General features: G+C 45.1%; 1 protein-coding gene across 1 annotated transcript; it reads right to left on the bottom strand.

Annotated features, from left to right (window-relative positions):
• Positions 1-248: 248 nt before the first annotated feature.
• Positions 249-14,156, bottom strand: LOC136660676 (C-signal-like). Its single transcript, XM_066637983.1, has 6 exons — positions 14,007-14,156; positions 13,481-13,532; positions 7,296-7,483; positions 2,212-2,370; positions 1,014-1,118; positions 249-362 (listed from the first exon to the last, which is right to left on the bottom strand). The coding sequence occupies exons 1-6, from the start codon at positions 14,154-14,156 to the stop codon at positions 249-251; spliced, it is 768 nt and encodes a 255-aa protein (XP_066494080.1).
• Positions 14,157-14,451: the final 295 nt, after the last annotated feature.

Raw genomic sequence — 14,451 nt, 5'->3', positions numbered from 1 at the left:
AGGATTGTGCCCTTAGATATTCACGTACACCCCTAAGGAAGTTTCCTAATGTCCCTCCTGCTGAGTCTGATGCTTCTTCTTGGCTAAAATCTTTTTGAGAAACGTTTTCTATTTGGTTATATATTTGGCTGGTTCTCTGGATCCTAGTGAAGAAAAAAAGCCGCACATAGTTTTCTTGCAATACGGTTCATTTATTGGGAGGTCTGTCGCAAGCGCAGGCTGCCTCTCCGCCTTCTGAGACAAAGCTCTCACCAGGGAATTCGGCGTCCTTCCCAGTCCACAAAGGTACCATTATCCATTTCAGTCAGCGTGGAGAGCACACGGACGATGCCTTGGGTGCTCTCTTCCACGGTCAGGTCTGCCTGCCATGAAAAGGTGTCTGATTAGCTAGGAAAGAACCACTGCCAGGCTAAGTACCTGGCCCCAAAACCACGTTCTGTTTGATATCTTGGTGGCACCACCTGGATCTCCACATTGGGGGTGACATGATGGTGAGTGTTTCTACTGATGAGTACTGGCTTTCCAGAGCTTCAGGCGGGAGCTACCCAAGCTTACATGGGAGAAATTCAAGATACAGCATTACCAAAAGTACTACTAAGTGGCAGGGCCCCTGAGAAGAGTTTTATCAAGAGTATAAAGTTAATTAATTTGTATAATTTCTACAAATTATGGTATATCAAACTATGTAGGCTTACACAAAATGTGAGTGCTCGTCTTCACACAATATATGCAAACGTTTTCTGCGATCCCAGGAATTTTCTGGCTCCCCTCCTTTGGCTCCTGGACACCCTTTTTGACCCTGGGCCCAGGTACAACGGGCCATGCTAAAAGTCTTGCACTTCCACTTGTTGCTGCTTCTCGTATCTCCAAGCTCCAATCCTGTAGTCTAAACTAGCAAGGCCAGGGACTGAACCTGGGTTCAGAAGGCTCCAGGTGCTCTTAAATGCACTGCTGGTTAATTAGTTAGCTAATTTTTTGCTTTTTTTAATGATGTAAAAGTGAAAGCAGGTTACCTCTGTAGTATAAGTTTTCACCCAGCCAGGATGGATGCAAACACACAGAATCCCACAGTCTGGATACACCAGCGATTGGCATTTGGTGAGCATGTTTAAAGCAGCCTACAAGAGAAAGCAGACAAGCGCACACAATGAGCAGAGATGGGGCACTGAACAAGGGACTGGCAGTAGAGCTTCTGCTGAATCAATTGTTCTAGAAAAAACACCAAGCTTCATTCTGTTGCTGGGCTAGGAAGCAAGGGGAAGCAGGGGAGGCTGAAACCAGCTGCAGACCTGCAGCACAAACCTAGGCATGTCTACTCAGAAGTAAGTCCCATTGTGTTCAATGGAGTTTACTCCCAGGAAAGTGTGTACAATTGTAGCCTAAATTGGTTTCTCTGACCCAAGATTTAGTAATCTGGAAAGAAGCAGGAAAAGCAAAAACCAACAATTAAGTGGTTTAAGTTTGGGGTCCTTACATCTCAAGTAATTACAATTTGGTTTGGGGTATTACTATATGTTTACCCATCCAGCTGATAGGAACTGGGATTGAGGATATAGCAACTTTGCAGACTGCTTGACAAATGCACCAATGGTCACGCTCCAGACAGAGGTAGCTCTCTTTTCCTGCAGCCTAAATTGACTCCCTAACAAGTAAGTAACCCTTTCAAAAGCAGGATTTGACAGAACTGGAAATATTGCATTGTTCCAGAATGCAGATCTAACACTATTTTCTTTTCTTCCTAGACAAATACATTTATTTGCCCATTGGTCTTGTGACCGTCATAGGAAACGTGCTTTGCACGACTGCCAAGGGCATTCCTTGGGCGGGATTTGGGACACCTGTAGGTCATAATGAGTGACAATCACACTGCAATGATGGCACCATTTTGCAAACTTATTTCTATAATAAATTAAAGCTATTCCTATGATGATCAGCTTTGGGATAACCCAAACAAGAAAACTGTTATATTTATGCTACTGTACGGAACACTAGCAAAGAGCACCAAGGTTACCCTCTTCCTCCTACTTGGGATTTCAGAAAATGCAACAGAAGTACAACCAAAAGGGAAGGGATATATCCCACAAGTGAACAATGCCTTACAGTATTTCACACATAGACATCATGTTCAAAAGCCCTCTGGAAAGCAGACCAGGGCAGGTGAGGCTCCCAGACTCTTCTAAGGAATTTCATGGGGGTTTCCACAGTGAGTACCTTACTGCAACGATAGCCAATATTCGGTTGCCTGTCCCAGATGAGCATGACTTCGATGGAGCCTGCAGCGCTGGATATATTGATAATGGCTGCCTTGCTGCAGCTCAGTCCTTCCTGGAGACTTCTCTGAGCTGCCATCTTCAGCAGGGGCAGAAATGCCTAGAGAGGAAGACAGACAGTGCCAATGGCTATTCTGAGACCTGGGAAATGTGGCAGTGCAATGGCAATATATTGCAAGGGTATCTTGATGTAGGCACGCAGGGCAGACATATAAGGGCACCAGCTCAGATCAGGAGGCCAGTTTGTGCTTTCACAGTGTTTGAAACAAAAATCCTTTGGCGGGGGGGAGAAATTATAATTGCTGCTTCGATGTAACATTGGTCTTCGTGACCTGCCCATCCCTTTGAACACAGGTACAGTACTGTGTTCTTGCTATGTCACCTCTATGGGATAGATGTCCAACATAAGCAAGAGTTACTCTATTGCACTCCTTGCAGCTGCTCTGGGTGGTGTAATTTTCCTTGGAGCTTCTTTGGGTGGTGTACATGGTTTCTTCCCATTTTATCCTCATAGCAACCTTGTGATGTGGGCTAGGCTAACCCTGATTGGCCCACAGTCACCCAGTAAGTTTCACATCCACATGGGAATTTGAATCTTAGCCCCAATCCTATCTAACTTTCCAGCACTTATGCAGCTGTGCCAGTGGGGTGTGCACTGCATCCTGTAGTGGGGAGGGCAGTCATGGGAGCCTCCTCAAGGTAAAGGAACAAATGATCCCTTACCTCAAGGCTGCATTGCAGCTGCATCTGCACTGGAAGTTGGATAGGATTGGATAGAGCCTTAATCTTCCAGGTTCTAGTCCAGCAATCTAACCACTATATCACACTGCTCTATCCTATCTCCCCTCTGATGAGATTCCTCCTCCAGGCAGGCCCGGATTAAGCTAGTGCAGGACCTGCAGCATATGTGAGAAAGGGGCCTAAATTTTAAAAATACACAAATATTAAAACATACATTATTTACTTGAATAGTAAACTAATTTAATTTTTTCATTTGCTCTACATTTGCTAAAATGCTTACTGGACTTCTGAGTAGACATGAATACGATTTCAGTGGCTCCCCCCCCCCACCGCCACCATAAGGGCAAAACTCAGAAAAACAAACCAAAGAGGATGCATCTCATCACCATGTGAAGAATTTGGACATTTTGTGGGTGTAGAAGCCTCCTCCGCACAATGACAGAAATGGTTGGCAATCTTCAGTCTATGTAGACTATGGTATAAGTCTACAGCACCCAGTATTCCCAGGCAGTCTGCCATCCAAGTACTAACCAGGCCTGACCCTGCTTAGCTTCCAAGATCAGACGAAATCAGGCATGTGCAGGGTAACAGTTGCTGCACAATGACAGAAGTCCAGTTAAGAAACCACTGACTCAGTGGAGCTCAAAGAGACTGAGCTATCAGAGCGGCTGCACATAAAGTTCTAAGCAAGAAAAAAGGTCACAGTAAAAACTGGACACCGACAGGTAAGCAAACAGTGGCCAGTTAGCCTTCAGCTGCGCACCTCTGTCTTCCTACCTGCTTGTCTTATGGGCCTTTGATGCAGCTGGGAAGCTGGTGTGGAGCCCTTGAAACTGTTGGCCCATATTAAATGCCTATTTTGTTACCACGTCTATCTGGTCCTGCCTCTGGGACAGGAGCTCAGTTCGGGATGGGGAAGGCCGGTCTTGTCCTAGGGTTGCCAATAGTCAAACAACTCCTGGAGGCTTTATTTATTATTTATTTACAGCATTTTTAACCCCACCTTTCTCCCCAAGGGGACTCAAAGCGGCATGATGTAATATTGGAGATTCCTAAAATCCCTGTTAAAATCTCCCAGGATTGCTGATTACTTGAGGCTCCAGGCTGATCCTGGAGGGTGGGCAATTCTATCTAGCCCTGTCCAGGTGACTGGCAGTTTCTTGACCAAGGCTTTCAGGTTGTTTAATCCATCAGAGAAGATGTCTTCAAAAGCTTGTACATGCCCTCTAGTGGCTACATACAGCCCAGATCACCATAAAATGAGAAAGGAAACTGGAAAGTCTACTGTCAGCCTCTCTGTCATGGGGAGTAGAAAGAGAAGAGGGAAGGAGAGTTGGGGACTTGAGTGTCTGATGCCTATTCTCTCTGCCATACCTCTTTTTCTGCTCCATTCCCATATTCCTTTTCAAATCCAGGGTGCAAAAGGAAGAAGAGGAATTCTGGAGGCTGGTAGACAGATTGAGGCTGCAATCCTATCCACACTTACCTGGGAGTAAGCCCCACTGACTATAATGGGACTTACTTCTGAGTAGACATGCATAGGTTTGGGCTCTGAGGAAGTTACTCTTCATGAGTAGAGTAGAAGAGTAACTTCATGAAGTTACTCTTCAAGTTACTCTTAGAGTAGAGTAGTTACTCTACTCTAACATCCATACCGGGTAAGATGGTGGAATGCCTCATCAAAGATAGGATCTCAAAACACATAGACGAACAGGCCTTGCTGAGGGAGAGTCAGCATGGCTTCTGTAAGGGTAAGTCTTGCCTCATGAACCTTATAGAATTCTTTGAAAAGGTCAACAGGCATGTGGATGCAGGAGAACCCGTGGACATTATATATCTGGACTTTCAGAAGGCGTTTGACACGGTCCCTCACCAAAGGCTACTGAAAAAACTCCACAGTCAGGGAATTAGAGGACAGGTCCTCTCGTGGATTGAGAACTGGTTGGAGGCCAGGAAGCAGAGAGTGGGTGTCAATGGGCAATTTTCACAATGGAGAGAGGTGAAAAGTGGTGTGCCCCAAGGATCTGTCCTGGGACCGATGTTTTCAACCTCTTCATAAATGACCTGGAGACAGGGTTGAGCAGTGAAGTGGCTAAGTTTGCAGACGACACTAAACTTTTCCGAGTGGTGAAGACCAGAAGTGATTGTGAGGAGCTCCAGAAGGATCTCTCCAGACTGGCAGAATGGGCAGCAAAATGGCAGATGCGCTTCAATGTCAGTAAGTGTAAAGTCATGCACATTGGGGCAAAAAATCAAAACTTTAGATATAGGCTGATGGGTTCTGAGCTGTCTGTGACAGATCAGGAGAGAGATCTTGGGGTGGTGGTGGACAGGTCGATGAAAGTGTCGACCCAATGTGCGGCGGCAGTGAAGAAGGCCAATTCTATGCTTGGGATCATTAGGAAGGGTATTGAGAACAAAACGGCTAGTATTATAATGCCGTTGTACAAATCTATGGTAAGGTCACACCTGGAGTATTGTGTCCAGTTCTGGTTGCCGCATCTCAAAAAAGACATAGTGGAAATGGAAAAGGTGCAAAAGAGAGCGACTAAGATGATTACGGGGCTGGGGCACCTTCCTTATGAGGAAAGGCTACGGCGTTTGGGCCTCTTCAGCCTAGAAAAGAGACGCTTGAGGGGGGACATGATTGAGACATACAAAATTATGCAGGGAATGGACAGAGTGGATAGGGAGATGCTCTTTACACTCTCACATAATACCAGAACCAGGGGACATCCACTAAAATTGAGTGTTGGGCGGGTTAGGACAGACAGAAGAAAATATTTCTTAGTGTGTGGTCGGTCTGTGGAACTCTTTGCCACAGGATGTGGTGCTGGTGTCTAGCCTAGACGCCTTTAAAAAGGGATTGGACAAGTTTCTGGAGGAAAAATCCATTATGGGGTACAAGCCATGATGTGTATGCGGAACCTCCTGATTTTAGAAATGGGTTATGTCAGAATGCCAGATGCAGGGGAGGGCACCAGGATGAGGTCTCTTGTTATCTGGTGTGCTCCCTGGGGCATTTGGTGGGCCGCTGTGAGATACAGGAAGCTGGACTAGATGGGCCTGTGGCCTGATCCAGTGGGGCTGTTCTTATGTTCTTATGTTCATGCAGGGCTTGGATCAAGATCTCCTAAGGTGACATGCTAAATGCTACTCCCCCTTACCCAATGATGTGCCAGCCTCTGCTCTTCCAACTCCCCAATGTTCTAGCTCAGTGTTTCTCAAACTGTGCGTCAGGACCCACTAGGTGGGTCGTGAGCCAATTTCAGGTGGGTCCCCATTCATTTCAATATTTTATTTTTAATATGTTAGACTTGATACTACCATAGTCTGTGACTGGATTTGGGGAAATGTTACAGATCTTTAACAGGCTACTATATGTATTTACAATGATAGTCAGTGGGACTTACTCCTGGGTAAGTGTGGGTAAACTCACCAAACCTCCAGGAGTGGGACGCAGGACTGGGCATTCCAGCCATGTCCGCAACATGGCTGAGGACCCATCCTATCCAATTTTCCAGTGCCAGTGCAGCTATGCCAATGGGGCATGCACTACAGTCACAGAGGCCACCTTAAGTTATGGGAACATTTGTTCCCTTACCTTGAGGCTGCATTGCAACTGCACAGGTGCTGGAAAATTGGATAGGATTGTGCCCTGAGGCTGCAATCCTAAATGCAGTTCTCTGAGAGTAAGCCCTGTGGAGTACAATGGGATTTACTTCTGAGTAAAGGTGTAGAGGATTGCACTATGAATGTGAAAAGGGGCCTCTATGAGCATTGTTCATGCACAGACATCCACATGCCTGAGATCCCAGTTCCTATGCAAGGTAAGCTTCCTTTCAAGCTTTTGACTGGATGCACCGATGGGGACTGGAGCAGTGGACACAGGCCCCCTTCCCCCTCCATACATTCAGTATATGTGTGTTGGAGAAGGGCTGGAGAACTCTCTCCCAAGCATAGTTGATCTCTTGGATTGTGCAGACTACTTGACAGGTTATGTCTAAAGTTTGCCAGAAATCCACCATCTGAAGTTTGGCCTTTGATCTACCTCCTTACCAGATCTCCTTAGAGATGGATGTGTAATTTTTCCAAAGCAAAAGTAGCTTCACCAAATGATCAGCTCTTCATGAATCCAGCCAGGTCACACAGTTAATGTGGTCAAGCAACTTGGTCCACACTATGATATACTCAGGTGCTCGTTCACACAAAGATCAACAGCTCTTACCTGGAGAGTAGCTGTTGAATGAAGAGCTTCCCCAAGGCTGAGAGGCAGTGGCTTACCTGGCTCACCTGTAGTGGCCCGATAGTATTGGTGTTGTATTCAGCCATCATGCTCTTGGCGGTTTCTGTCGCCAAGGTGGTATGGATCCTGATGCCAGCATTGTTGATCAGGAGATTCAGCCCACATTCCCCAACATGTTTTTGTACTTGCTGCACAGCTGCATTGATACTCTCGAGATCAGTGACATCTGGAGGTATGACATTATGTTTAAACCATGAGCTTGAAAACAAAACAGATCTTCCGGTGGGAGACTCCAAGCCGAAGGACATTGGAGTTGGAGCTCTGACACCCAAATCTTTAGTTTCCTTCCTGCATAATCATCAATCCTCCACCAAGGGGCGAATTTCGGCTAGTTAATGCTTCAGCCCAGATGATTCCACCAATGGACTTCGACTACTCTACAACTGTGGACATTGGAAAGAACACTCTTCCTCCTGATGAGCTGTCTCCACCCGAGCTTCTAGCAGTGCATGATTCATCTCTCCCTGCTCCTTTGAATGACTCTCAAAAGATTGTATCCCCCGATGATATTCCCTCTTCCCCCTGTTGACCTTTACCCTTACCCTCCCCTGCTCCTGTTCCTTCTGTCCCTCCCAAAATTCTTTTGTGGAACATTGCGGGTTGGGGGAAGAAGCGTTTTGACCAGGAGGTTGTCTCCTTTTTGTCCTCCTATGATTTAATTCTTTTGCAAGAGACTTGGTCCCAATCTCCCCCTTCTCTTCTCGGTTTTAAGTCATTCCCGCTCCCAGCCTTCAAACTAAATCTGAAAGGCCGCCCTCGAGTGGGACTATGTTGTTTTTCCAAAAACTCTTCCCAGTTCATCTTAACTCCCCTTGCTTCTACCTCTCCCTATTTTCAATCTTTCCTATTCCGCTGCCAAAACGTACAAATTTGGATGGTCAATGTATATTTTCCACCGTCCGATGCTTCAACATTACATATTTGGGATGCGGTGAAGGCTTTTTGTTCCAATTATCTTTCTTTGCAGTCTTCCATTTTTCTCCTCATTTTAGGAGATTTTAACACTAGACGTGGCCCTAATAATACTGCTTTAGCTCGGTTCATGCAACTAGAAGTGGACGATTCTATTCACCCCTGGTTCCTTCGTCCTCGCTGTTCCTCAGACCAGATGGTTAATGATTACGCGCCTTATTTGATTAATTTATGTACTGTCCTGAAACTTATTGTCCTGAATGGATATTTGGAAACGCCCCTCCCTTTATCCATTTTGCCCCGAGAGGGTCTAGCATTATTGATTTTGTTCTTGCTTCCCCACCCTTACTCCCTTAGCTTTCTGATTTTCAGATTGTCCCTTTCCATGAAAGTGACCATCTTCCTCTTCAATTACTTTTAGCCATTCCCTCTGTTAATGACAATACCAACAATTCTACCAATCCTCTTCCCCCTCACTTCAAATGGTCTCATCGCTTAGAGGAGGCTCTAACCTCCTGGTTTACATCTGAAGCGGTTGTTGCTCTTCATAGATCTCTGATTGCAACCAATTCTTCCACAGAGGCTGTTTCTACTTACTCTACTATTACGTCTTCTTTATCCACATTCCTGATTTCATATAGTACCGCTTCAAAACCCTTGAACCGCTCTCCCTGGTTCGACAGGGAATGTCAGTTACTCAAATATTCAATTAGACAGACTTTTCTTTCTATTCGTCATAATCCTACTCCTTCAGCTCTACAATCATACTTTCAATCAAGATCGCATTTTAAAGATCTGCTAGAGGCAAAAAAACACAACTATGCCCAGAATAAATGGAGGCAGCTTTTAACTGCAATTTCCTCCAACAACCATAAGGCCTTTTGGTCCTTAGTCTCTCCTTCCTTTCACCCCTTAAGTTCAAATCCCTCTTCTGTTTCTCCCGCTTCCTGGGTGGTGTATTTTTCTAATATTTTTTCCGCTCCCTCCCAAGATAAAACATTTTCCTCGCCTGTCCCTAACCTTCCAGAATGGCCCTCAGTGGATCCAAGTGAAGTTCTATCTCTAATCTCCTCTTTAAAATCAGGTAAATCTCCGAGTCCTGATGGTATTCTCAGCGAGATTCTTACCAGTCAACCCACATGGTGGGCTTTTCCCCTAGCCAATTTGTTTACTCTTGTAAATAGCTCAGGTTGCATTCCGGCATCCTGGCTATTATCCATTATTGTCCCCATTTTTAAGAAAGGTGATCCTGCCCTACTGGAGAATTATAAACCAATCAGCTTACTCTCTATCATCGGTAAGTTGTATGCGAAACTCCTGCTTTCGAGACTGACTACATGGGCACTTTCGGTGGACCTTCCTGGCAGAGAGCAAATCAGTTTTCGACCTGGTTCTTCTACGAATGACCATACCTTTTTGCTCTCCTTTTCAGCTGAAAAATATCTCATCCATCATGGTAGAAAGCTCTATGTAGCGTTTCTCGACCTTAAGGGTGCATTTGACTCTGTCAATAGATCCCTTCTTTGGGACAAACTTACCCTTAGAGGTATCGATCCTCGTCTCCTTTTTTAATCCGTCGTCTTCATCTCTCTAATTCATGTAAAGTTTGATCTGGCCCTCCAGGTCCTTTATCAGATAATATCTCTATCGATAAGGGTGTCCAACAGGGATGCATTCTAGCCCCTTCACTTTTCAACCTCTTTCTATCTGATCTCCCCTCCTATTTTTCTAACGAAAGGGTCTCTCCCCCTACCCTTAATGGTGTTCCTGTACCCCTTTAATTGTATGCAGATGATGCAGTTCTTCTTTCACTAACGAAATCTGGTCTTCATCAAGCCCTCATTATTTTTCAGGATTACTGCACATCCAACAATCTGACTATCAATGCTAACAAAAGTAAAATCCTGGTTTTCTCAAAATCTTGGTCCCCGTCGGCCTGGAGGGTAGGCCATTCCACCTACGAGCAAGTGCCCACCTTTAAATATCTTGGCCTGCTTTTCCATTATCGACTTACTTGGGCAGCCCATAGGAAGTTAGCTATCGCCACTTCGAATCATCACCTTAAGGCGATTACTCGCTTCCACTATAGCACTGGTAACCAATTCGTACCTGCCGCTCTCCAGGTCTTCAGAGCTAAGATTGTGGTCCAACTATTATATGGTGTCCCTGTATGGATTAAGGAAGTCAACAAAACCCTGGACCGAGTTGCGGCCGTATTTTTTAGGAGGATTCTCGGAGTTCCAAATTCCATCCGGTTAGCAACGCTGATTCTCGAGTTGGGAGTCCATCTCCCTTCAACCACAGCATGGGCTATAACGTTTAAATTTTGGCTCCAGCTTCATTTGTCCCTCCCTCCCGATTCCCTTCTCAATGACCTGTTAAGAGACCCTTTTTTGTCTAGTTGGTTTTTAAACATTGATTCCAAATTGAATTCCTTAGATCTTTCACTGGAATCTTTAGTGGGCCTTGATGTTAACAGGGCCTATAAGCTAATCCAATCTAGGCTTTGGGAAGCTGAATTTACTTCTCTTTCCGTGGATCTTAACCCAGTTTGTTCCCCTCTTTTTTTTGGTCTCTGTCCTTTACCAGGTCAGCTTTCGAAATATTTTGATACCCTAATAAATCCTTCCCTTAGAAGGGCTTTTATGCTTGCGCATTTTAACATTTTTCCTTCCTCGTACCATCTCGGCAGATTTTCTCACACTCCTTGGTACAGCAGATTGTGCTCCTTCTGTCACCTCAAGCTGGACACATTGGAGCACATCCTGATTCACTGCCCAGTGCATTGTCCACTTTGAAAGTTGTTTTTGGATCCCTTTTTACGACATCCTACTGTTCCATTTATCGATCCCTGTTTCGCTTTGCTAAGTGATAACCAGGCAGATATTAGCAGTTGCCAGGTTTTTATCCCTTTGTATTGGCAACCTTCAGTCTCGAAAGACTATGGTATCGCGCTCTGAAAGGTGGTTCTGGCACAGCGTCTAGTGTGGCTGAAAAGGCCAATCCGGGAGTGACAATCCCTTCCACACCGGGAGCAAGTGCAGTCTGTCCCTGGTCTGTCTCCCTGGCTATGGGCCTTCCTTCTTTGCCTCTTAGCCTCAGACTGTTGGCCAAGTGTCTCTTCAAACTGGGAAAGGCCATGCTGCACAGCCTGCCTCCAAGCGGGCCGCTCAGAGGCCAGGGTTTCCCACTTGTTGAGGTCCATCCCTAAGGCCTTCAGATCCCTCTTGCAGATGTCCTTGTATCGCAGCTGTGGTCTACCTGTAGGGCGCTTTCCTTGCACGAGTTCTCCATAGAGGAGATCCTTTGGGATCCGGCCATCATCCATTCTCACGACATGACCAAGCCAACGCAGGCGTCTCTGTTTCAGCAGTGAATACATGCTAGGGATTCCAGCACGTTCCAGGACTGTGTTGTTTGGAACTTTGTCCTGCCAGGTGATGCCGAGGATGCGTCGGAGGCAGCGCATGTGGAAAGCGCTCAATTTCCTCTCCTGTTGTGAGCAAAGAGTCCATGACTCGCTGCAGTACAGAAGTGTACTCAGGACGCAAGCTCTGTAGACCTGGATCTTCCATTTCCTAAATCAATTTCTATTTCCCCTCTCCATCATGTATATCTTTTCAGTGGCCGATTATTTTTTTGTGACTGTTGTAATTTTATATGCCAATAAAGGTATTGTATTGTATTGTATTGTATTGTAACAAAACAGATCCACATAAAACTGGTAAGTCAGCCAGCTTGGGGGAAGCTCAGTGTCAGAAGACCTAAAGCCTATCCAGTCTGTCCAGGCAAGGGAACTGCTTCTCGATGGAATTGTTTTCACCTCAACCCATCAACTCCACTAGCTAGGCCAGTGGTTACTGCACCCTAGCTGGAAATGGAGAATGATGGCTTCTTTTGGCATGGAGTCTATCAAAAGTACATGCATCAACTGTGAGGCACTGCCTGGAACAATAGGAAATCTAGATCTTTAAATGAGCAACACAATATCATCATGTGGCCACAGGCTAATTTCAAAGCAAGGTCAGCATTAGTGCTTTTTTTTTTTTTTTCCCCAGAACAGATGTCTTAGCTCATGAATTTTGTAAAGTTTTCTGGAAAGTTTTGTTGTATAGGCAAAAGGCTATATACACCAGTGGTTCCCAAACTTTTTAACACTGGGATCTACGTTTTAGAAGGACACTCTATTGCAGGGGTGCCCAAACCCCGGCCCTGGCACCACATGCGGCCCTCGAGGCTTCTCAATGTGGCCCTCAGGGAGCCCCCAGTTTCCAATGAGCCTCTGGCCCTCCGGAGATCTGCTGGAGCCCGCACTGGCCCGACGCAACTGCTCTCAGCATGAGGACGACGGTTTGACCTCTCACGTGAGCTGTGGGATGAGGTCTCCCTCCACTGCTTGCTGTTTCATGTCTGTGATGCAGCAGAGACAGCAAAGGAGAGGTCAACCTTGCTTTGTGCAAGGCCTTTTATAGGCATTGAGCTATTGCAAGACCTTCATTCATTCATATAAGTTCATCTTTAATATATTCATTTATGTAAACTTATGCAACTTTATTCAAATTTTAAATGTAAATTAATTCTTTTTTTCCCTCCGGCCCCCAACACAGTGTCAGAGAGATGATGTGGCCCTCCAGCCAAAAACTTTGGACACCCCTGCTCTATTGTGATCCACCTAGCTTTGCAAGACTTTAAAAAAGATGATCTAGAAAGAAAGAAATAATATTTATTTATTTACTTACAAGTGATATTTATTTGCAGAAAACTCTATCCATTTCTCGTAATGAGGCAGCCCTAATGAATAACCTAAAAGACTTGAAGGGCTTAGTGATGTGACACCTGCTCCCGTTACCTGTCATTGACAGATCTGGACAAAAAACGCACCAGAAAAAATGCTCAGACATTTATCTCCCTATATTTACACAAGCTTGCAAACTGCAGGAGCTCAGCTGTTTGCAGGGCAGTTAGCAGCTATCTGATTTTTTGAATAGCCACAGGGCTCAAGGCAATTAGTTATCTGACCTTTCCATCACCTGTGTTTTCATTGGAGGCCCTGCGGGACCCACCAGAAATTGGGTGAGTTTCTCAAACCCATAGTTTGAGAAATGCTGCTGTACACTATAGTTAGATCTGGGCATTGCTTCCTCTCCCACACTTGGAGGCACTCTTGTGGTACAGAACTTGAACCAGTTCATAAGTACAACTCTCAAGCATGGAGGAACATCAAGCAGCGCCCATGGAACTGAATATTTACCTAAATGCAGTAGGACCAGGTTCTGGTGCTGAGATAACAACTCCTCTATCTCCTGTTAAAAAAGAAAAAAAGAAAAAATTGCCTTTGATTGTACTGTGATTAGGCACCAAGAGAAGGCTACATATAGAACAGGGGTGACCAAATTTGCTTAACATGAGAGACACTTGCAATGAACTTCAGATGTTTGAGAGCCACAATATGTAAGAAGCATTTAAATTCTTAATTATATCTATTCATTATGAACGTTAAACTAATGTTTTGACCCAGAGAACTCTCAGTTAAATCTGGTAAAAAGTTACAAAGCTTGAAAATTTCTTACTTACCTTTTATATTAACTGTAATGCAAAAAGCTCAGCCAACGTATTTCATGAGCTGCCTATTATATGTCAAAGAGCTGCACGTGGCTGGTATAGAGATAGATCCTAAGATGTTCCCTGAGGTCCCAGGAGACACTTGGGAATTACAGACAAAGCCACTAGCTAGAACAACCCTGTCAGGTGTGTTAGGGGCTGCTGCCGATTCTCACCTTGTTCTTTGGTCCATCTTGGTATAGGGTTGTTGCAAAGACCCACTGAGGTGGACATGGTAGCCTCAGAAACTGCTTCACCAAACCCAGACCAATTCCCTGATTTGATCCCGTCACCAAGACGCTGCGAACACGGAAATCTGTTGCCATCTTCCTGAAGTTGCAGCTTCTGCTTCCTTTGTGCTTGGAAGTTTGTCAGAAATAAGCACCTCAGCTTTATACTCCTCTGAAAGCTATTATGGGATTGCAACAGTCCTGCTGCAAGATCCTCACATGACTATGAGGGTGATGTGACATAATGGTTACACACCCGCACTATAAATCAGGGCATCCTAGTTCAAACCTCACCACTTCCGACAATTTACTAAGTGATCTTGGTGCAGCTCAGCCTCAGCTGCAATATAGGGATAATAATGCTTTCCTTACAAGGTTATTGTTTGTGAAA

Source organism: Tiliqua scincoides, chromosome 9 (genome assembly GCF_035046505.1).
Source record: "Tiliqua scincoides isolate rTilSci1 chromosome 9, rTilSci1.hap2, whole genome shotgun sequence".
Classification (NCBI taxonomy): Eukaryota; Metazoa; Chordata; class Lepidosauria; order Squamata; family Scincidae; genus Tiliqua; species Tiliqua scincoides.
This window is presented reverse-complemented; position numbering and strand designations above follow the sequence as displayed.

Excerpts from the sequence above, each read along its gene's own strand:
- LOC136660676 (XM_066637983.1), bottom strand. The coding sequence starts at position 14,156 with ATGGCAACAGATTTCCGTGTTCGCAGCGTCTTGGTGACGGGATCAAAT. Across the intron at positions 2,371-7,295 it reads GGCCACTACAGGTGAGCCAG|GCATTTCTGCCCCTGCTGAA; the intron begins GTAAGCCACTGC and ends CTTCCTCTCTAG. Across the intron at positions 363-1,013 it reads TGAAAACTTATACTACAGAG|GCAGACCTGACCGTGGAAGA; the intron begins GTAACCTGCTTT and ends TTTTCATGGCAG.